Genomic DNA, 22,708 nt, shown 5'->3' on the forward strand with positions numbered 1-22,708 from the left:
ACACAACACCATTAAAAAACAACATTATCGGCCGGGCGTGGTGGCTCACGCTTGTAATCCCAGCACTTTGGGAGGCCGAGGCGGGCGGATCACGAGGTCAGGAGATCGAGACCACGGTGAAACCCCGTCTCTACTAAAAATATAAAAAATTAGCCGGGCGTGGTGGCGGGCGCCTGTAGTCCCAGCTACTCGGAGAGGCTGAGGCAGGAGAATGGCGTGAACCTGGGAGGCGGAGCTTGCAGTGAGCCGAGATTGCGCCACTGAACTCCAGCCTGGGCGACAGAGCGAGACTCCATCTCAAAAAAAAAAAAAAAAAAAAAAAAAAAAAAAAAAACACAGGAAGGCTCTGTCTCTACAAAAAATCAAAAAATTAGCCAGGCATGGTGGCACGCCTGTGATCCCAGCTACATGGGAGGCTGAGGCAGACGAACTGCTTGAGCCCAGGAGGTCAAGGCTGCAGTAAGCCATGTTTGTGCTACTGCATTCCAGCCTGGGTTACAGAGTAAGACCGTGTCTATTTAAAAAAAAAGAAAGACATTATCCATTAAAATATGATTAAAACAAAATGCTACTTTTAGTTTACACAGATTTTCCTCTGAATATAATAATCTAACACCTGCAAGGAAGCAGGCCCTCACCTCACACACTGTGGCAAGGTCAGAAATGCAAACCCTTCTGAAGGGCAATTCTACAATTCGTTAGCAAAAGACCTCTCATCCAATCATTTTACTGCTAGTAAACAGCTGAATATATAGGTACAAGGATGTTCACTATAACTGTTACTTATTATGGTGAAAACAGTAAGAGACAGTTAAACCCATGTGATCAGTAACATTTATTATTACAATTTTTTTTTTTTTAGAGATGGGGTCTTGTTATGTTGCCCAGGCTAGTTAGTCTTGAACCCCTGGCCTCAGATGATCCTCCCACCTTGGCCTAAGTGCTGGGATTCAATAACGATTATTTTAAAACAGGCAATGATATGAGAAAATGTTCATCTTCAGCCTCCATGTAAAGGGCAGATTATGAAACACTTATGTTTAGTGTGACCCCCAAATTCACTAAAAAATACTCTCCTATATATACAGATGCTAACAGAAAAGGGAAAAAAGTCAAACTTCAAAATACTCGTAACGGTTCTCTGAATAGTAGAAATGTGGCCATTTAAATTGTTTTTATCCTTTCCTGTAGTTTCCAAATTCTCTAATCAACATGTATTATTTTTATAACAGCAAGACCGTTAAAACAGTAATGCAGTCAACTCAGATTCCAGTTCTATTATTCTGACTCACTGAGCTCATCTTAAATCTTAGCAATGTGAATGGAAAAAAATTCTGTTTTCGCATGGCAAAGCCTTTAAAGTTCCATGAAGGCAAGAAGCACATATAGTACTAACACTGGCACAACAATGGTGCCAGGCAAAGACCCTCTAAACTCAATACATAACAGAGCACCATATATTAGTGCCCTCTACATCATTCTTAAATGCATTCAGCAACTTGAACGTAATTTGATCTAAAACTGGCCAAACTCCATATAATCTTTCAATACAACAATCAATAAAAGACAGAAGACAAATAGGACTCAGCCAGAATCCCAGTCCCATTTTCAAGCTATGTGACTGGCAAGTAACTTGACCTCTTTAAACCGTCTTAAACTCATACTCAATAGAGATTTTTACAGGATTTTTATTAGTACTAGAGATAATGGATGGAAAATGCCCAGCACAAAGCCAGGTACACTGCAGGTGTTTAATAAATAGTAGCTACTGTGATTTACCATCTACATAACAGACATCCTTCATGTAGGACAAAACCAAAGACATCAGGATGTCCAGGCGCTCGGCTACAGGATGCACCATCTGGTAGAGCCGTTCAGGACCAGCCTTTGTTTCATGTTCAGTTTCTTCATCCTCATCCTTTGAAGATAAAAAGTAAATACTAACATTAAAAAATTCAATGTGAAAGTGGTTTAGTAGGAAAACCGTCCTAAGTGATTATTTCCCTTAAAAGATAAAACAAAGAGGCTGGGCAAAGCGGCTCACATCTATAATCCCAGCACTTTGGGGGGCAGAGGCGGGGGGATCACTTGAGGTCAGGAGTTTGAGACCAGCCTGGCCAGCATAGTAAAACTCCGTCTCTACTAAAAATACAAAAATGGCGCACACTTGTAATTCCAGTTACTTGGGAGGCAGAGGCAGGAAAACAGCTTGAACTGGGAGATGGAGGAGGCTACAGTGAGCCGAGTTCGTGTGCTCCAGCCTGGGCAACAGAGGAAGACTCTGACCCCACCAAAAAAAAAAAAAAAAAAAAAAAAAACAGTAAAACAAAGAAATAGACCCTGCACAGTGGCTCACGCCTATAATTACCAACACTTTGGGAGGCCAAGGCAGGAGGATCACTTGAGCTCAGGAGCTTGAGACCAGCCTGGGCAACATAGTGAGACCCGTCTCTACAAAAGTAGAAAAAAGGTAGCCAGGTGCAGCGGCACTGTAGTCCTAGCTACTCGGGAGGCTGAGGTGGGCAGATCACTTGGGCCCAGGAGGTCGAGGCTGGAGTGGGCCAAGATCACATACCACTGCACTCCAGCCTGGGCAACAGAGTGAGACCCTGTCTCAAATTTAAAAAAAAAGAAAGAAAGAAATGCAGACACCTTTCCAGGCAGGGGTCTCCTTCAGGGATGTGAATCAGAACCACCTGCGAAATTTAAAATAAAAGCCAAGACTCAGAGCACCAGCTTCTGATTCTCATTGAGAAGACCCAATGGGAGCTATCCATGCAAACATCACAGATGCCCCCTACCTCTGCTCCTGGTGCCCACCATGGCGGGTGCTTTTGGTGCCAGGCCCTCTTTTGCAGGTCAGGATATCCACCTCCCTGCTACTGTGAGTACTGGCGGCCAACAGCTCACAGCTGCCTACTTTCTCGAGAGCTGCCCTGAGCAGAAAGGAGCCAGGACCACCCTTGCACTCTTTCCGGCCCCACCCTCTTAGAACCAATGACTGATTGACAAGGCATCAGAAAAGGACATCTCCTTGGTCTCAAGCTGGGAGCAAACTCTGTACACCAATCCATGCCCCCGAATGCCTGGTGGGATCAGGCTGTAGCGACCTCCCAAATGACACCTGGCCCTCGCTTAGTCCCCTGCCCTCTTCTGCTCCCTGACACCCTTTGTCCCAAGGGCACCTGAATCCCTGTCTCAGACTCTCCTTCCACTGAACCCAACTTCAGATATCACCCAAAAGAAGTAATGCTATAAAGTGTACAAGTGGTAAAATGCAGAAATTAAACAGGTATGCTTTTCTATTAACCATGCCCTCACAAACACCATCTGGCTTACAAAAACAAACACTGAAAGTTACCAGAACAAAAGTGAAACGTACTTCACCAAACCCAAATTCAAAGCCTTGGAAATAAACCAACTATGCTAAGTGCTAAATGACATGGCAGCAAATTACTCATATAAGGAATCGTTTTCAAGTTTGCTAAACTATTTTAATTCTTTCAATCTAAAGCCTTAACAAAGATGAGCAGCACTAGCTGTTTCCACCCTTTGATTATGATAAACTTCATGTCCACTTTCATTAATAAACTGCTAACCATATTAAACAATCCTTCTGTGGCATCTGTCCCACCACAAGTTTGAGTTGCTGTTTCTTCAGCATCTTCAATATCCTGCCGGGATGCATTCACCTATAACAAAGGGAAAAAAAAAAAAAGAATAAAAGGATTTAAAAAATACAACTATGTTATTTTGGGATGGAAATTCATCTGATATACACACATTCAAGGTGTCCAGATTAGTGCCTTATATCGCACTCCAACAAAATACACAATTATGGTGCAAGCCTGTAAACTGACCTAGGTCATGAAGGAATTTAAATATAATAAACCAAGCCCCTTTTACTACATACTTATATAAAATCGACAACTATCACATGATGCTCTACGCCAGGTAGCCTGAACAAATTCAACATTTATTCTAGCTCTGATATGGTCTGGCTCTGTGTCCCCACCCAAATCTCATTTTATTTTTTTTTTTGAGGCAGAGTTTTGCTCTTGTTGCCCAGGCTGGAATACAATGGCAAGATCTCGGCTCACTGCAAACTCCGCCTCCTGAGTTCAAGCGATTCTCCTGCCTCAGCCTCCCGAGTAGCTGGGATTACAGGCATGCGCCACTGTGCCCAGCTAATTTTGTATTTTTAGTAGAGACAGGGTTACTCCATGTTAGTCAGGCTGGTCTCAAACTCCTGACCTCAGGTGATCCACCCACCTCAGCTTCCCAAAGTGCTGGGATTACAGGTGTGAGCCACCGTGCCCGGCCCCAAATCTCATCTTGAATTGTACTCCTGTAAGCCCCACATGTTGTAGGGGGGACCGGTGGGAGATAATTTGAATCCTGGGGTCGGTTTCCCCCATACTGTTCTGGTGACAGTGAATAAGTCTCACGAGATCTGATGGTTTTATCAGGGGTTTCCACTTTTCTATCTTCCTCATTTTCTCTTGCTGCCACCATGTAAGAAGTGCCTTTCACCTCCCGCCATGATTCTGAGGGCTCCCCAGCCATGTGGAACTGTAAGTCCAATTAAACCTCTTTTTTGGCTGGGTGCAGTGGCTCACGCCTGTAATCCCAGCACTTTGGGAGGCCGAGGTGGACGGATCATGAGGTCAGGAGATTGAGACCATCCTGGCTAACACGGTGAAACCCCATCTCTACTAAAAATACAAAAAATTAGCTGGGCATGGTGGCACGCACCTATAATCCCAGCTAATCAGGAGGCTGAGGCAGGAGAACTGCTTGAACCCAGGAGGTGGAGGTTGCAGTGGGCCGAGATCACGCCACTGCACTCCAGCCTGGGCAACAGAGCGAGACGCCATCTCAGACAAACAAACAAAAACATCTCTTTTTCTTCCCAGGCTCAGCTATGTCTTTATCAGCAGTGTGAAAACGGACTAATACAATCTCTATGCACAAGACACTCACTCACGGACACATTGTGTAATAAACATATCGTCAATCAACTTAGCAGAAAAATGAACTGCAAGCCAAATGTGAATGATGCAATATTTATTTTGGTATATCACCATTCAAATATCTTAATGGTACCACTCAAACCATGCCATTTTTTATTATCTATGCTTGACCTTCTTACATTCTAAAATGTTCCTTAACTATATACCAGAGAAAAACTACAAAGAGTACACATACAGCTGGCCAGAGAGATGCAACTCCAAGTGAGCACTGCACCAGTGAGCCCAAGCTCCAGCTCTTCTAAGACCTCGTTCCATCTTCCTGCTTTCCTATAGCACCAATGTTTTCCTCCACCAAAGCTCCTCTCCCCTCAGTCCACAAACCTGCTGACGTCTCCCCACTCCTAAACCACGCCTCTTAGCCCTGCTCCATCCCCTCCTTCCACCACAACCCTGCACCAAGGTCCCTAACAACCCCAATTCTGCTTCCCCACCATCTACATCCTCTCCCAAAATGCAGTTTCTGCCTCTTCACTGACATGGTCCTCCAGAAAGCAACAAAGATTACCTTCTAACCACTAAATCCAAGGACTGTTGCTCTTTTCATCCTTCTAAAAAATGACAGCAGTATCTGATGCTGCTGACCAAACTCCTCCTTCCGGCAGATCCTTCCTGAGCATCGAGACTCTTGGTTTTCCCCATACTTCTGATCACCCTTCTCCTCCCCTGTCCTAAACTGCATCTTTCCAAAGGTTTATGCTCAGGTCCCCACCTGCAGCCATGACTGCCTGTGAGTATTCTCTGGTAGGCTGCCCACCAGCAACTGAACCTGGCCAAGATGGAACTACTCTCCCAACTGCCTCCTCTTCATATTTCTTTTTTTTTTTTTTGAGATAGAGTCTTGCTCTGTCACCCAGGCTGGAGCAGAGTGGTGCGATCTCGGGTCACTGCAAGCTACGCCTCCCGTGTTCATGCCATTCTCCTGCCTCAGCCTCCCGAGTAGCTGGGACTACAGGCACCCGCCACCATACCTGGCTAATTTTTTGTATTTTTAGTGAGACAGAGTTTCACCATGTTAGCCAGGATGGTCTCGATCTCCTGACCTCGTGATCCGCCCACCTTGGCCTCCCCAAAGTGCTAGGATTACATGCGTGAGCCACCGCGCCTGGCCTCCTCTTCATATTTCTAACTACCATTAATGGCAACACCAAGATTCGATTCCACAGGGAGCAACCTTTGAAGGATTCCTTTCCCTTACTGTCTGCCTCTCCTCCTCCAAACCAGTCTCAAGGACCAGTTCACCTTTCCTCACAATGTCACTAGAATCTACCACTTCCTTTCATTCCCACTGCACGTTAGTGCGGGCCTCCTTAAACAAAGTTTTAACTGTTTATAATTATAATCTGCCCTTAAGAAAGGCCAAACAGGGAAAATCACTTCCTTAGGAATCCCTTCCTGACCCCACTGTGATTCTATCAGGTTCTCTAACGCATAATGTATGTTTCATTCATAGCATTTTCCACAACCATACTTTTACATTTGGATAACTATGTATTTAACGCCTTGTTCTCCAATCATGAGAAGGAACTGTCTACAACTCCCAGCACATGCACAGATGGAGTTCAAGACACATTCAAAGAAAGGAAGCAAAGAATGGTACTAGTGGTTTCTTTTCTTTTCTTTTTTTTTTTCAGACGGAGTCTCGCTCTCTCGCCCAGGCTGGAGTGTAGTGGCGTGATCTCGGCTCACTGCAAGATCTGCCTCCCAGGTTCAAGCAATTCTCCCACCTCAGCCTCCTGAGTAGCTGGGATTACAGGCACCCACCATCATGCCTGGCTAATTTCTTTTTTTATTTTTATAGAGACGGGGTTTCACCATGTTGGCCAGGCTGGTCTCGAACTCCTGACCTCAGGTGATCTGCCTGCCTCAGCCTCCCAAAGTGTTGGGAATACAGGCGTGAGCCACCACGTCTGGCCAAGTGGATTCTTTTCTATCACTGACTATTGTTTCCACATACTGTGATTATAACAAATTCAAGTCAGTAAATGAAAATAAAAATAGATTACTCAATACTTACATCCAACTTGAGGAGCTTTTCAATAATAAGCTCCAGAATTTCATGCCTCAAGGTTGGAAAATATACACTAATCCTTAGTAAGTTATGAACGTAGCATTCCTAAAGGAGAAAACATAAGATAAAACATTTGAACAGAGAATAAATGTTTCACAATTATGTAAGCAAAACATCAATTATACGACCTTTAGTTTCAAATATTTAAAAAGAAAACAACAGACTATCCAGCAATACAAAAACTATACTGTTTCTACATATGTATTATGTTCAGTATAGTCGTTTCAATTATCCCCAGTAAATGAAATTTTTAATTTGCATAACTAAAGGTTTTTAAGTAGCTGTATTGATAAAACTCATATATCATACAATCACCAACTTAAAGTACACAATTTAAAGTTTTTAATATATTCAGTTATGTGACCATCAACATAATTTCAGAACATTTATTTTTCTTTTAGAGACAGGGTCTTGCTCTCTCTCTCAGGCTAGGGTGCAGTGGTGCAATCATAGCTCACTGCAACCCTGAATTCCCGGGATAAGCAATCCTTCCTCCTCAGCCTCCCTAATAGCTAGAACTACAGGTGCACACCACCACATCCGGTTAATTTTTCCTTTTAGAGAGACATGTTCTCACTATGTTGCCCAGGCTGGTCTTCGACTCCTGGATCTTCCCACTTCAGCCTCCCGAAGTGCTGTGATTACAGGCATAAGCCACTGTGCCCAGCCAGCAATTTTGTAACATTTTAATCACTCTAAAAAGAAATCCTACATCCATTAGTGCACCCCTAAAAAATGAAGACCTTGGCAACCAGTAGTCTTTCTATGAATCTGCCTCTTCGAGACATTTCATATAAATGGAGTCATATAATACATGTTTTTAGGGTTCAATCATGTTGTAACGTGTAAACCATTCCTCTCATATCAATGAAGTCATACACAGTTTGTGGCATGTTTTTAGGGTTCAATCATGTTGTAACATGTAAGCCATTCCTTTCATATCAATGGAGTCATATAATACACAGTCTTTTGGCATGTTTTTAGGGTCCAATCATGTTGTAACATATAAAGCACTCCTTTTCATTGCTGAGTAATATTCCATTGTACCATGTTTTCTCGTCTGTTCATCAGCTGACAGACATTTGAGTTGCTTCTACTTGAGGCTATTATGAATGAGGCTGCTATGAACATCCATGTACAAGTTTTTCTGTGGACATATATTTTCATTTCTCTTGGGTATAAACCCAGCAATGGAACTGCTGAGTCACGTGTTAATTCTACATTTAACCTTGAAGAAATGCCAGGCTATTTTCCAAAATGGCTGCATCATTTTACATTCTCATAGCAACATATGACAGTTCCAATGTTCCCATTTCTCTATATCCTTGTCAACACTTGTTACTGTCTTCTCGTTCTGATTATAGCCATCCTTGTGGGCATGAAGTGAAACCATTTCCCTGTGGCTAATGATGTTGAGCTTCTTTTCACGTGCTTTTTTTGCAGAAATGCCTATTCAGATCCTTTGCCCATTTCAATTGGGCTATTTGCCCTTTTATTTTTCAATTACAAGAGTTCTTTACATATACAAGTCCATTACCAGACATAAAATTTGGAAATATTTCCTTCCATTATTTGGGGATTCTTTTCATCTTCTTGAAGATGTCCTATGAAGCATAACAACGTTTAATTTTGAAGTACAATTGATGCATTTTTTCTTTGGTTGCTTGTGCTCAGGCATCAAATCCGGAAATTACTGCCTAATCCAACATCATGAAAAGGTACTCGTTTTCTTCTCAGAGTTTTACAGTTTTTACTCTTCATGTAGGGCTTGTATTGATTTTGAGTTCATTTTTGTATATGGATATCCATATGCTTCATTCTTTTGCATGTCCATATCCACTTCTGCCAGCAGCATTTGTTGAAATGACTATCCTCCCCTATTCAATTCTCTTGAACAACTGGTTACCCTATGTTGGTCTTCTGTCCCGTAACCATGCTGAACTCATTTATTATCTCTAAAATTTCTTGTGTGTGTGTAAACTCCTTAGGATGACATATAAAATCACCTTGCAAAAGAGAGTTTATGCCTTCCTTTCCATCTGGGTGTTTTTAATTCTTTTTCTTGCCTAACTGCCTTGGCTAGACAAGCAGCAAGTGCGGACATCCTTGTTTTGTTCTTTGTCTTAGGAAAAAACTTTTGGTCTTTCACCATTGAATATGATGTTAGCTGTGGGTTTTTCAGATGCCCTTTATCAGGTTGAGAAAATTTCCTTCTGTTTTTCTCATAAAAGGATATTGGTGTTTGTCACACACTTCTGCATCTACTGAGATGATTATGTGGTTTTTGTCCTTTGTTCTATTGCTACAAAATATTTTATTAATTCATTTTCAGGTACTAACTCAATCTCGGCCGGTCACGGTGGTTCACACCTCTAATCCCAACACTTTGCAAGATGGAGACGGGTAGATCACTTGAGGTCAGGAATTCAAGACCAGTCTGGCCAACGTGGCAAAACCCCATCTCTACCAAAAACACAAAAATTAGCTGGGTGTGGTGCCCCATGTCTATAGTCCCACCTACTCGGGAGGCTGAGGTGGGAGAGTCATTTGAACCCTGGAGGCAAAGGCTGCAGCGAGCCGAGATGGTGCCACTGCACTCCAGCCTGGGTGACAGACAGAGACTGTCCCCCCTCCCCCGAAAAAAAAAATCAATCTTGCATTCCTAGCATCAGTCGCACTTGGTCATGGTACATAATTCTTTTTGTATGCTACTAGATTTGGTTTTCTACTAAGGCAGCCACTATTAATTATTAAAAACTGCACAGATGATCTGAACATTGTACAAAAGCTTAAGCAGAATTCTTCTATAGAAGGCTTTGTTTTCAGGTTAAAATAAGGCATGTTTACAATTAGTAATACATGAACTATTATCTTCTAGTAATTCTTGTCCGTATGAGCATGAAGCCACTACAGATATTCCTGAAATGAACTCAGACCTTGACTTGCACATAGTAATAACAGAAAAAGGCACTGGGAATCCCCAATAGCCGCTTGATAAGAAAGGAATCTGAGTCAAAGTCTTAGACATCAGTTTAAAATCTAGAAGACAAAGTAACCTTTAAGAAAAAGACCTAACATCAGCCGGGCATGGTGGTTCACTAATCCCAGCACTTTGGAAGGCCGAGGTGGGAAGATCACAAGGTCAGGCGTTTGATACCAGTGTGGCCAATATGGTGAAACCTTGTCTCTACTAAAAATACAAAAATTAGCTGGGCATGGTGGTAGGCGCCTGTAGTCCCAGCTACTGGGGAGGCTGAGGCAGGAGAACTGCTTGAACCCAAAAGGCAGAGGTTGCATTGAGCCAAGATGATGCCATTGCACTCCAGCTTGGGCAACAGAGTGAGACTCGGTCTCAAAAAAAAAAAATAATAAAGACAGAAAAAGAAAGAAAAAGACCTAATATCATCTAAAATGAAATCATACAACTTTTCCATGATGTTCTCAATGAAAAGATTTCTTACCAGTGTTCGCTCTGATTTTCGAACAAATGGAAATTTTTCCACCAGTATTGGCATAAGAAACCACGGTGTCCTATTTTTAAAAAATTAAATCAATCCATGTTAACTTTACTTTCTAGAAAAGGAATAAAAACGAAAACTACCATTCTAAAAGCAAATATCGATAGATATAGGAGGCAAACAGGAACCCCTACCTCAAAGAACTGGAACTTTTTTTGTTTTTTGAGACAGAGTTTCCCTCTTGTTGCCCAGGCTGGAGTGCAGTGGCGCAATCTCGGCTCACTGCAACCTCCGCCTCCCGGGTTCAAGCGATTCTCCTGCCTCAGCCTCCCAAACAGCTGGGATTACAGGCATGCACCACCATGCCCAGCTAATTTTTGTATTTTTAGTAGAGACGGGGTTTCTCCATGTTGGTCAGGCTGGTCCTGAACTCCCGACCTCAGGTGATCCGCCCGCCTCAGCCTCCCAAAGTGCTGGGATTACAGGCGTGAGCCACCGCGCCCGGCCAGAACTGGAACTTACAATGTATTTACTTCTGAGAAAATCTATAATGACTTAGAGAAAATAAGCTTCTGTTAACTCTGATATCGACGGCAAATCAAAGAGGGAGCTTCTCTCCCACAGAAACGTAACGGCACTTTTGCTGACATTTCCCACTACACATGTATATTATTTTTAAAAGAAGAAAAAATTATCAAGTTGGATTTTTTTAAGTTAACAAATAATCAACGGACAGAGGGAACTAGAAGTCCACCCCTCCAAAAGAAACCCACAAACCTGAAAAGCTTTTCTTAGAAGTGCAATTTTTATTCATATGGCATGACACAAACACACCCAGGGGTTTCTCACTGAAAATTTTTGGATAGCATATCTGTTGAAGATAAAAGCAAAATTCCAACCACCATACAAAACTGGGGGAGAATCTGCATACAAACTTTGGAAAACAATTAAAGAAAATAAATAGAAAATGGAAATGCCACTTTTTGTAGAATGTAATGTTTCCTCAAGTGGATACAAAAAAAACATGCAATGTAAGACTCAAGCTTTAATACTATTAACATTTTATAATTTTTACTAATTGATTACAACTTTCTTGAGAATTAAACATTCAAAATAAGGAAAAGTATACTCACGATGGTACATATCTTGCTATTATTTGCAAGGCTCTGTGACATGTGTCAAAATTTGCAGGAAGATCTGAAAGGAGAAAAGTTGAGAGTATGAGCATCAAAACAAAACTGAAGGGCGACACGCTTGAAGCTAAAAATAGACGCTGGCCGGGCACAGTGGCTCACGCCTGTAATCCCAGCACTTTGGGAGGCCGAGGTGGGCAGATCACCTGAGGTCAGGAGTTCGAGACGAGCCTGACCAATATGGTGAAACCCCATCTCTACTAAAAATACAAAAATTAGCCGGGCATGGTGGCACAACACGTCTGTAGTATCATCTACTCAGGAGGCTGAAGCAGGAGAATCACTTGAACCTGGGAGGTGAAGGATGCAGTGAGCCGAGATCACACCACTGTACTCCAGCCTGGGCAACAGAGCGAGACTCTGTCTCAAAAAAACAAACAAACAAAAAGTGACATACTTGAAGCTAAAAACACATGCTAACCAAAACGGAATAATTTATCAGAAAAATATTAATTTCAAGATTTTTCTTCACAACCATCAATGAAAACTAAATGGACTAATTATATAAATAATGCATTCAGGACAACTGACTGCATATCAATGGTAAATATAACAAAAAGATTATATCAAAAGTTGTCATTTGTTGCAGTCTACTTATTAGAACAGGTGCCAGGTATTCTGTGCTTTACTTTTTTTTTTTTTTAAAGAAGACAGTGTCTTGCCATCTTGTCCAGGCAGGGCTTGAACTCCTGGGCTCAAGCAATCCACCCACTTAAGCCTCCCAGTTAGCTGTGACTAAAGACACACACTACCCTGCCTAGTTCTACTTTAAGCCTTTTTTAAGAAAATATTTGAAAAAAAAGTTTTTTTTTTTTTTGCAGAGACAAGGTCTCACTATGTTGCCCAGGCTGGTCTCAAACTCTTGGCCTCAAGTGATCCTCCCGTCTTGGCCTCCCAAAGTGCTGGGATTATGGGTGTAAGGTACTGTGCCCAGGCTTTAAACCTTTTTATACTTACTATCATCTTCATCATCAGAATCTGAAACATCTACATCGCCTTCCTTAATGATCACTCGGGCTTTTGAGGGAAAAAGAAAATATGTTATTCTGTCATTGATCTAGACAATGAATGGCTACACAAAAAAAGTTACTGACCTAGACAATGAACAGCTATACAAAAAAGTTATTTTTCCATAATCCAAAGTTAGCCCAATGAGGCCGGGCGCGGTGGCTCACGCTTGTAATCCCAGCACTTTGGGAGGCCGAGGCGGGCGGATCACGAGGTCAGGAGATCAAGACCACGGTGAAACCCCGTCTCTACTAAAAATACAAAAAATTAGCCGGGCGTGGTGGCAGGCGCCTGTAGTCCCAGCTACTCGGAGAGGCTGAGGCAGGAGAATGGCGTGAACCTGGGAGGCGGAGCTTGCAGTGAGCCGAGATTGCGCCACTGCACTCCAGCCTGGGCGACAGAGCGAGACTCCGTCTCAAAAAAAAAAAAAAAAAAAAAAGTTAGCCCAATGATTAATTAAATGCACAATCTGAAAAAAAAGTAAAGCAACTTTATAGTTTTTAAATGGCTAAAAATTCCTAGATTTCACCAGGAGTTCAATAAAGCAAATTACAATTCATAAAACTCACAGCAACAAATGAATCTAGACACCTCCATAAGGGTCATTACGGGGAATATATGTCTACCACAACTGGTGCCAATATGCATCTGGAATCTTCCATGGTAGCAGTCTCTCATATATAAGGGGAAGGTGGTATTTTAATAAAGAAGTATTAAAAAGAAAAGAAAAGAAAATTCCAAGCAAGCAAAGAGTAATGACTTACGAGGCACAAAATGGGAAGCAATCATGCTGAGACACGGTCTGAGGAAAACAGTCTGTGCTGATACAAGATTACCAAGAAAAGCCAAATACTCTTCCACTACTGTTTGACTTCTATTCAACCAGGGCAATCTCTAGAGTGGGGGAAGAAAGATAAAAGCAGCATGTTATTAATATAACGTATACTATTACCAAAGTTCTGAATTACATACTCGACAGTAAAATAAATGATGAACTTACCAATATAATACTGATAAGTTGCTCAAAGTCTTTTGTCAAGTACATGATAGAAGAGCGGAATTCTAGCAGCCAGTTGATGATCTGGTCATCCTTAAGTTAAATAAAGAGCACTTTCAAAATCACAAATCCTCTAAGATAACAGAAATTTACAGCTATCTTATATCAATCATTTATCAAGAATAGGTTGGGGGGAAAAGGTCACAAACTTGGAAGGAAATCAAAACTGGGTATCAAAACAGAAAAATATGTCACAATAAACTTAACTGTTTTAAAAAAGTAATCTAGGCCGGGCGCGGTGGCTCACGCTTGTAATCCCAGCACTTTGGGAGGCCGAGGCGGGCGGATCACGAGGTCAGGAGATGGAGACCACGGTGAAACACCGTCTCTACTAAAAAAATACAAAAAATTAGCCGGGCGTGGTGGCGGGCGCCTGTAGTCCCAGCTACTCGGAGAGGCTGAGGCAGGAGAATGGCGTGAACCCGGGAGGCTGAGCTTGCAGTGAGCCAAGATCGGGCCACTGCACTCCAGCCTGGGTGACAGAGCGAGACTCCGTCTCAAAAAAAAAAAAAAAAAAGTAATCTAGTAACTCTAATACACAGGAAAAAGACTTGAATGCAATACTTCAGCCTGATCACTTTTGTTTGCCCTGAAAAAGCGAAATCACCTCAAATGTTGACACCTGGGACTTTTAAAAACTGCAGAATTCTAGCAGATTCAAATATCAGAAGATCACAAAGGAACAATAGCTACCTTTATTTCCTCTATAGTCAAGCTGACCAGGAAGCATGCTGATAAAACTCAGTCTAGGCTGATCAACTGGGGTCATGAATAAACATAACTTTTCTAAACCAAACCTGTGGCTCAGTTTAAATATATTATGATGTGTTTGTTCTGTATAAATGATAGCCCCATTCCTCCATGAAATATTTTTCAGGCAATCAAATTACTGTTCATAGTAATTGTTAGTGACATAAGAAGAAATGCTAAATTTGAAACGCAATGTATAAAATACAGTGTCAATTATGTAAAATATTACTATATTAATTATATTCATGCATACATACTGCACAGGAAAAAAACCATTAGGAAAAAGCCCCTAATTTGTGGAAGGCTTAGACATATAAATAAAAGCAACACAAGGTCATACCTACAGGGATATTCATATGGAGTTATGATTTAGTGAGAATACACCATATGCCAGGCATGGCGTCTGACACTCTACATATATATCTTCTTCTAATCCTAAAAACTCTGCAAGATGTTTAGTTATTCCCATTTTGCTGTTCAGGAAGCTGAGGCGAAGAACGATTAATAAGCAATCTGCCCAACCAAGAGGCCAGTAAAGAAGCAGGTCCAAACCTGTCTGTCTCGGTCAAGGGTATCCTCCATCCACCGTCCCACACGCCTCCCTATATGCGGAGAGGAAGCTGTCCCCTTTTCCCCATCTTAATTCAGCTACTGAGTGCTTACTATGCCATATCCATGTGTCAAACTCCCACAGATCAACCATTTTCTGATGAAATCCCAACAGCCTGGCAGTAAAATAAAGTAAAACCACAACTCATTTGTACTATGGTAATTTCATATGTCCATAACTGTTAAGGATAACATTAACAGTAGCTCACTAAGGCCAAAGGCATGTAGAAAACAAGCTAAGTTAGTGTGCAAATAAAATAATCTATCCTATCTCTTTTCCACTAAAAAGACTGCAACAAAACTATAAGGATAATATTTAAATTGTACCATTTTTAAAAGTAAATCAGGCTGGGCGTGGTGGCTCACGCCTGTAATCCCAACACTTTGGGAGGCCGAGGTGGGTGGATCACCTGAGGTTGGGAGTTCGAGACGAGCCTAACCAAGATGCAGAAACCCCGTCTCTACTAAAAATACAAAATTAGCTAGGCGTGGTGGTGCATGCCCGTAATCCCAGCTACTCAGGAGGCTGAGGCAGGAGAATTGCTTAAACCCCGGAGGCAGAGGTTGCAGTGAGCCAAGATCATGCCATTGCACTCCAGCCTGGGCAACAAGAGCAAAACTGTCTCAAAAAGAAAAAAAAAAGTAAATCAGTTGCAGACTTTGATGCGTTAGTACTAAACTACTACTATTTCTACTAGCAGGCAGGAACAGTGGCTTATGCCTGTAATCCCACCACTTTTGGGAGGCCAAGGCAGGAGGAGACTGCTTGAGCCCAGGAATTTGAGACCAACCTGGGCAACATAGGGAGACCTCGTACCTAGAAAAATTAGCCAGGCATGGTAGCACATGCTTGTGGTCCCAGGTGCTCGGGAGCCTGAGGTGGGAAGATTGCTTGAGCCTGGGAGGTTGAGGCTGCAGTGAGCCATGATCGGGCCCATTACACTCCAGCCTGGGTGACAGAGCAAGACCCTGTCTCAAGACGAAAAAAGTTCTACTTGCAACACTCTACACAACTAGTGCAATTCTTGGTATGTCAAAATACCAAGAATGAGAACTGCTGATACAAAATACAGTGGAACACAAAGAAAATGTCCCTTTGTATCTGGGAAAGAAGGCAGGGGTCAGGAAAAGCTTTTTTTTTTTTTTTTTTTTTTTTTGAGACGGAGTCTTGCTCTGTCGTCCAGGCTGGAGTGCAGTGGCGCGATCTCGGCTCACTGCAAGCTCTGCCTCCTGGGTTCACGCCATTCTCCTGCCTCAGCCTCTCCGAGTAGCTGGGACTACAGGCGCCCGCCACCACGCCCGGCTAATTTTTTTTGTATTTTTAGTAGAGACGGGGTTTCACAGTGGTCTCGATCTCCTGACCTCGTGATCCGCCTGCCTCGGCCTCCCAAAGTACTGGGATTAGAAGCGTGAGCCACCGCGCCTGGCCAGGAAAAGCTTTAAAGACAAAGTGATGCTTCAGCTGTCTTTAAACAGTAACAGAGTTAAATCTTTTCTGGAAGTTCTACTTCTTACAGAAGGAAAAGTATGTTTTCAGAAAACTGAAAGACGTTCAGTATGGCTGGCATGTATAGTGAACAAGCCAACAGATAATAAATCTGGGGAACAATGAAGTACCAAATAGACCATGGAGGGCCTTGTAAACCAGATCTGTAACTAGAGAGATCTTGAAGTGTGGGAAACGGACTCAATGAAGGAACAATCATGTGCTTAGAGAGAACCAGGGAAAGCTCCGTTAAAGGTAGAGCCCAGCCAAGAGTGGACATGCTAAGTTTGGAGCACCTATGATGATTCTGGGTAAATGCATCTAACAGACAGTTAAGAAACAAGTCTAGGCTAAGTGCAGTGGCTCACGCCTATAATCCCAGCACTTTGGGAGGCTGAGGTGGGTGGATCACTTGAGGTCAGGAGTTCGAGACCAGCCTGGCCAGCATGGTGAAACCCCAAATCTACTGAAAATACAAAAAAATTGCTGGGCGTGGTGGCATAGCTACTCGGGAGGCTGAGGTGGGAGGATGGCTTGAACCCAGGAGGCAGAGGTTGCAGTGAGCCAAGATCATCCCACTACACTACAGCCTAGGTGACAGGGCAAGACTCTGTTCTGCCCGTCCCCAAAAATGAAAATGAAACAAGTCTGGAGCCCACAAGAGCAATCTTGGCTACAGATACAAATATATTAGGACACAGGCAGATTTCAAAGCCATGAAGGGAGATGAGGAGATCACACAGAAAAATCAACAGAGTGAGAAAAGAGTCAAGTTTTGAAGCCCAATCAACACCCAATTTAAGATCAAGAACCTATCGAGAGATACTAGAGATTAAAGGATCACTGGCCGGACGTGGTGGCTCACGCCTGTAATCCCAGCACTTTGGGAGGCCGAGGCAGGCGGATCACGAGGTCAGAAGATGGAGACCATCCTGGCTAACGTGGTGAAACCACATCTCTACTAAAAATACAAAAAATTAGGCCGGGCGCGGTGGCTCACGCCTGTAATCCCAGCACTTTGGGAGGCCGAGGCGGGCGGATCACGAGGTCAGGAGATCGAGAACATCCTGGCTAACACAGTGAAACCTCGTCTCTACTAAAAATACAAAAAATTAGCCGGGCGTGTTGGTGGGTGCCTGTAGTCCCAGCTACTTGGGAGGCTGAGGCAGGAGAATGGCGTGAACCCGGGAGGCGGAGCTTGCAGTGAGCCGAGATTGCGCCACTGCACTCTAGCCTGGGCGACAGAGCGAGACTCTGTCTCAAAAAAAAAAAAAAAAAGATATTAAAGGATCAGAAGACAGGAGGATCAGAAACACTGAAGTTTTAAGAAGTGGGTGGCCAACAGTGTCGGCTGACACAAGGAATGCAAGGCTTAAAAAAATAAGTCCACTGAGGCTGGGCTCAGTGGCTCACACTTGTAATCCCAGCACTTTGGGAGGCCGAGGCAGGCAGGTCACCTGAGGTCAGGAGTTCGAGACCAGCCTGGCCAACATTGTGAAACCCCGTCTCTACTAAAAATAAAAAAATTAACCAGGCGTGATGGCGGGTGCCTGTAATCTCAGCTATTTAGGAGACTGAGGCAGGAGAACTGCTTGAACCCAGGAGGCAAAGGTTGCAGTGAGCCCAGATCACACCACTGCACTCCAGCCTGGGTGACAAGGAGACTCTGTCTCAAAAAAAAAGTTCACTGAAATCAGCATGTAAAAAAAAAACATGGGTAACCTGTCAGGGTAATTACTACAGTGATAAGAACGGTGGACTTAAATGTGAGTGAGAAATGATACGGCACAGTCAGCTGGAACAAAAACAACAGATTACAATTACTGCCCTTACTTTGAGTCAGAGACTGTTCTAAGTGCTTCTTGCATATTAGCTCATTGAATCCTTGTTAAATATTTCCATGTTTAAAGCCAGGCACAGTGGCATGCACCTATAGTCCCAGCTTTTTAGAAGGCTGAAGAGAAAGGATCATTTGAGGCCAGGAGTTCAAGGCTGTAGTGCACTATGATCACACCTGTGAATAGCCAGAGCAACACAGCAAGACCACACCTCTTAAAAAACAAAACACTCCATATTTTTTAAATCTCTATTGTTTTCTTGGTTTTACACAGTGGAAAATAGAGGCAGAGAGGTTAAAACAATTTGCTCGACATCACACACTGGATAATAAAATTAGAATTTTATTTCAGGCAATCTAACTACCACTACCATGGTAATAAACCATTCTCTCCAAAACTGGGCAGTAAAGAAGAACGGTGAAACAAAATGTATTAAGGTTTTACTACATGATAGGTGTATCTCGAACCTGGAAATGCTGAATCAGTGGTTGTTTTTTTGGTTTGTTTTAGCTTTAAAGAGACAAGAGAATTGCATGCAGCATGGAGGAAAGAGGTAGTAATCTAATAAAAAGGAAGCATTAGAGCAGGGTTCCCAGGCTCAACGCTGTTGTCATTTGGGGCTGGATCACTGTTGGTTATGGGAGGCTGCCCTGTGCACTGTGAGATGTTTAGCAGCATCTCTGTCATTCACCCACTAGATGCCAGTAGCACCCTTTCCTCCCAACTGTGACAAACAAAAATATCTGCAGCCATCACCAAATGTTGTCTAGGGGGTAAAACTGTCCCTGGTTGAGAACCACCAGATTAAAGTAAGGGAGGACCATGGAGACAGCAAGTTCTGGAGGACAGAATGGGACCCAAAGAGCAAACTATGTCTGTACAAAGTGGCAATAATTTTGCTAATGATCAAACACAAAATTAATTACCTTTATGTCTGGATCTAATAGCTGGTTCTTCAACAACTCAAAGTCATTTGTTTCACCCTTAACAAGAAGGGGAAAGAATTAAGTTATGCTTTTGTTTCCTGTTCAGTAGCAACAGCAAGACTTTTAACCGTACCTTAACATCAGATGAAATTATAAAAGGAATACTAAGTTTCACATGTCAATTGCAGATTACAAAATCATGACTACAAAAATTTAAACACTCATGTTAGTGCAGCCAGAGGGCTTGGAAAAAGGAAAATGATAAACTACCTTTAGCTATACTTCTGTATTGACATTTGAATATAATAGTTGATACTCCTGCGAATTCTCAAAAAGCATGAGGGAAAAAAACAGCCAGCTATAATGATCTAATTCAGGAGGATCTAAAAAAGTATTCACTCATATATGGATACAAATGGATATTACATATAAACATATGGTTACTTAACATTTTCCCTCTACTGCTAAGATATAGTAGAAATGCTTCTAAACTACCACAAAAACAAAAATCTCTATTCAGAGAACTGGTTTACCGTCCCAAAGTAATGCTTAGGTAAGTTCTTCAAAAAATAAAATGCTGTAGGCCAGACATGGTGGCTCACGTCTGTAATCCCAGCGCTTTGGGAGGCCGAGGCGGGTGGATCACAAGGTCAGGAGTTCGAGACCAGCCTGGCCAACATGGTGAAACCCCTCCACTAAAAAAATTAAAAAATTAGCCAGGTGTGGTGGTGCGTGCCTGTAACCCCAGCTATTCAGAAGACTGAGGCAGGAGAATTGCTTGAACCTGGGAGGTGGAGGATGCAGTGAGCCGAGATCACGCCACTGCACTCCAGCCTGGGCGACAGAGTAAGACTCCGGCACAAATAAATAAATTAATTAATTAAATAAATAAAATGCTGTAATTGTTTTTAATTCCAGCACTTGCTACAGTTAAAAGATGCTTTGTAAATAAAGCATTTGAAGAGGTGAAACCTCAGCAAAGACATTATTACTCTCTCATTATTACCTGTGAAATGGGCCAAGGTGGGGGAAAAAAAGGACACTACTACTCTAATTTTGCACTGATGGCATCATGCTATTAGTAAATGTTTGATTTCAACTGGTATCTTAATTAATCTTGCTATTTCTATTGGTCTTTAGTATAATAGCAATAGCTGTATTCTGACCTGACGAAAAGTAAACCTCACACATTATCTCCTCTTACCTTTTTGTACTTCAGCAAGACTTCTGTCACAGTTCCACCAAACCGAACAGTTTTTCTTGGGGGAGAATTGAAAAAACCATTCTCTAATGCACGCATATTTGAAATACTGTGGAACCAAGATTAACAAGCTATTAGTTCATGAAAATAATAAAAATTATAATAGCCAACATTTATTGAACCAACATAATTCAGTGGGACTACTGTTAAGGCCCCTTTACTGCTCTCCCTGCTTCCACTCTTAACCAACAATCCCTCCTTTGCTCAGCAACCAATAACTGTCTTCCCACTGCACTTACAGTAAAAATCCAAATCTCTCAGTGTGGTCTTTAAGATCCTACATTAATCTGGCCCCTGCCTACCTCTCTCACCTCATCTCCAACAACTTGTTTTACTACAGCCAGAATGTCTTTTCTGCTCTTCAAACATGCCAAGCTATTTCTCATTTCACTTACTGTTCACTCTATTGGAAATACTCTTTTCCCAAATCTCTACGTGGCTGGATATTTTTTTTGAGACGGAGTCTTGCTCTGCTGCCCAGGCTGGAGTGCAGTGGTGTGATCTTGGCTTAACTGCAACCTCCATCTCCTGGGTTCAAGCAATTCTCCTGCTTCAGCCTCCTGAGTAGCTGGGATTACAGGCACCTGCCACCACGCCAGGCTAATTTTTGTATTTTCAGTAGAGAGGAGGTTTCGCCATGTTGGCCAGGCTGGTCTCGAACTCCTGACTTCAGGTGATCCGCCCGCCTCAGCCTCCCAAAGTGCTGGGATTACAGGCGTGAGCAACCGCGCCCAGCCTAGATTTTTGTCTTCATTCAAGTGGAAGCTCAAATGTCAGCTGTCTTCTCCATGAGAAATCTCAAATACTCCTTCTCTCCCTTCCCCCTCCCCTATTACCTTGTTGTATAACTGAAATCATCGTGTTCGTTTATTTATTGGCCTATGTACTGCCCTTCCCCCCTATACTGTAAGCTCTGTAGAAAGCAGGGACATTAGCGTCTTTGGATAAACCACTGTCCCCAGTGTTTAACACAGTAAGCAGGAGCTCGATAAATATTATGAATCATATTACGCTAATTGTTTTACAAGGTTTGCTTCACTTACACAGAGTAAATTAATGAAAAAACGTAGCATCCTAATGACTCTGAAAGTTAAACGCCAAGAATGCTATGGGGGTTAGGGATTTTAAAGGTGGAGCAAAATAAAGACTGCTAAACAAATACATGCGTCGAAACAAATTTCAAACAAAAAAGATGTAATATTCAATTTGCCATGAGTGACAACATTCGGCTGATAAACCAAATAGCCCAGGGAAATCCCTTCCAAATTTGGACCAAGAAGCGGGAAGGAAGAGGAGTCAAGGCGCAGAAGGCAGTACCCAGGCCTGGGAAATCACGAAGAAACACAGTCGGGAAAGGGGGCCTCCAGAACAGCGAACATACTCACTTTTCCAGGCCCCACCCATGTCTATTACCCGGTTAGGAGGACTGAGCTCATTTCTGCGAACGTGAGATGACCCTCGACCCCGTTCTCCTACCACACGCCATTAGCTTTGTCCCACATCCTTTCAATCCGCTCCTCTAAGCGCGGTCCTGAGCTTTGGTCCTAGACGCGCAGAAGGAAGCGGCCTGAATCTTACCCAGTCCTCGACGCGCCCAGCGTCTTGACTGCGGAGGACGAAGCGGCCGCATCTCCCGGCAAACGCGTGTGAAGCAGCGGTGCCGCCATTGGGCCGAACTAACGCGACCGCTGCGCCTCACGCCGGATGCCCTGCTCCTTCCAGCCACAGCCCTCTGTCCCGGAAGTTGCGCTTGCCAACGCAAACTTCAGCCAATCAGGGGCCCCGCGTGGGGAGGGCGTATGCTCTCGGCGGGCTAGAGCGCCGCCAAAACCCTCTGCTCATTCTACTTGCACGACTTGTTCCACGCTGCGCTAGTGCGCGAGTATAAGGAGGGACGGGAAGGACTGGCTCCATCCAGCCCTGAGGATCCCAAAGAAAGGGTGGAAACACCCTGGATGTGCTAAGCTGTGGCCGGGTACACTCGAGTGTTAATTTTTTGGAGTCAAAGCCTCCCTCAGTCA

The 22,708-nt window shown here is 43.0% G+C and overlaps 1 protein-coding gene across 3 annotated transcripts in view; it reads right to left on the reverse strand.

Annotated features, from left to right (window-relative positions):
* The window catches only part of RRN3 (RRN3 homolog, RNA polymerase I transcription factor), a 34,751-nt gene extending 12,294 nt beyond the window's left edge, over positions 1–22,457 (reverse strand). Inside the window, exons 1-11 of one of the 3 annotated variants that reach the window (XM_055252460.2) lie at positions 22,266–22,447; positions 20,631–20,736; positions 19,427–19,483; positions 13,761–13,850; positions 13,525–13,654; positions 12,710–12,769; positions 11,693–11,756; positions 10,563–10,632; positions 7,048–7,146; positions 3,600–3,692; positions 1,780–1,918 (exon numbers count right to left, since the gene is read on the reverse strand). In XM_055252460.2, the coding sequence (XP_055108435.1) occupies positions 1,780–1,918; positions 3,600–3,692; positions 7,048–7,146; positions 10,563–10,632; positions 11,693–11,756; positions 12,710–12,769; positions 13,525–13,654; positions 13,761–13,850; positions 19,427–19,483; positions 20,631–20,736; positions 22,266–22,354 (997 nt within the window). In that variant the 5' untranslated portion in view covers positions 22,355–22,447. Of the gene's footprint in view, positions 1–1,779; positions 1,919–3,599; positions 3,693–7,047; positions 7,147–10,562; positions 10,633–11,692; positions 11,757–12,709; positions 12,770–13,524; positions 13,655–13,760; positions 13,851–19,426; positions 19,484–20,630; positions 20,737–22,265 lie in introns of all 3 variants that reach the window. The other 2 variants (XM_055252461.2, XM_063623753.1) reach the window with 2 other exon arrangements.
* Between the last annotated feature and the right edge of the window lie 251 nt (positions 22,458–22,708).

The sequence above is a fragment of the Symphalangus syndactylus genome, chromosome 18 (assembly GCF_028878055.3).
Source record: "Symphalangus syndactylus isolate Jambi chromosome 18, NHGRI_mSymSyn1-v2.1_pri, whole genome shotgun sequence".
Lineage (NCBI taxonomy): Eukaryota > Metazoa > Chordata > Mammalia > Primates > Hylobatidae > Symphalangus > Symphalangus syndactylus.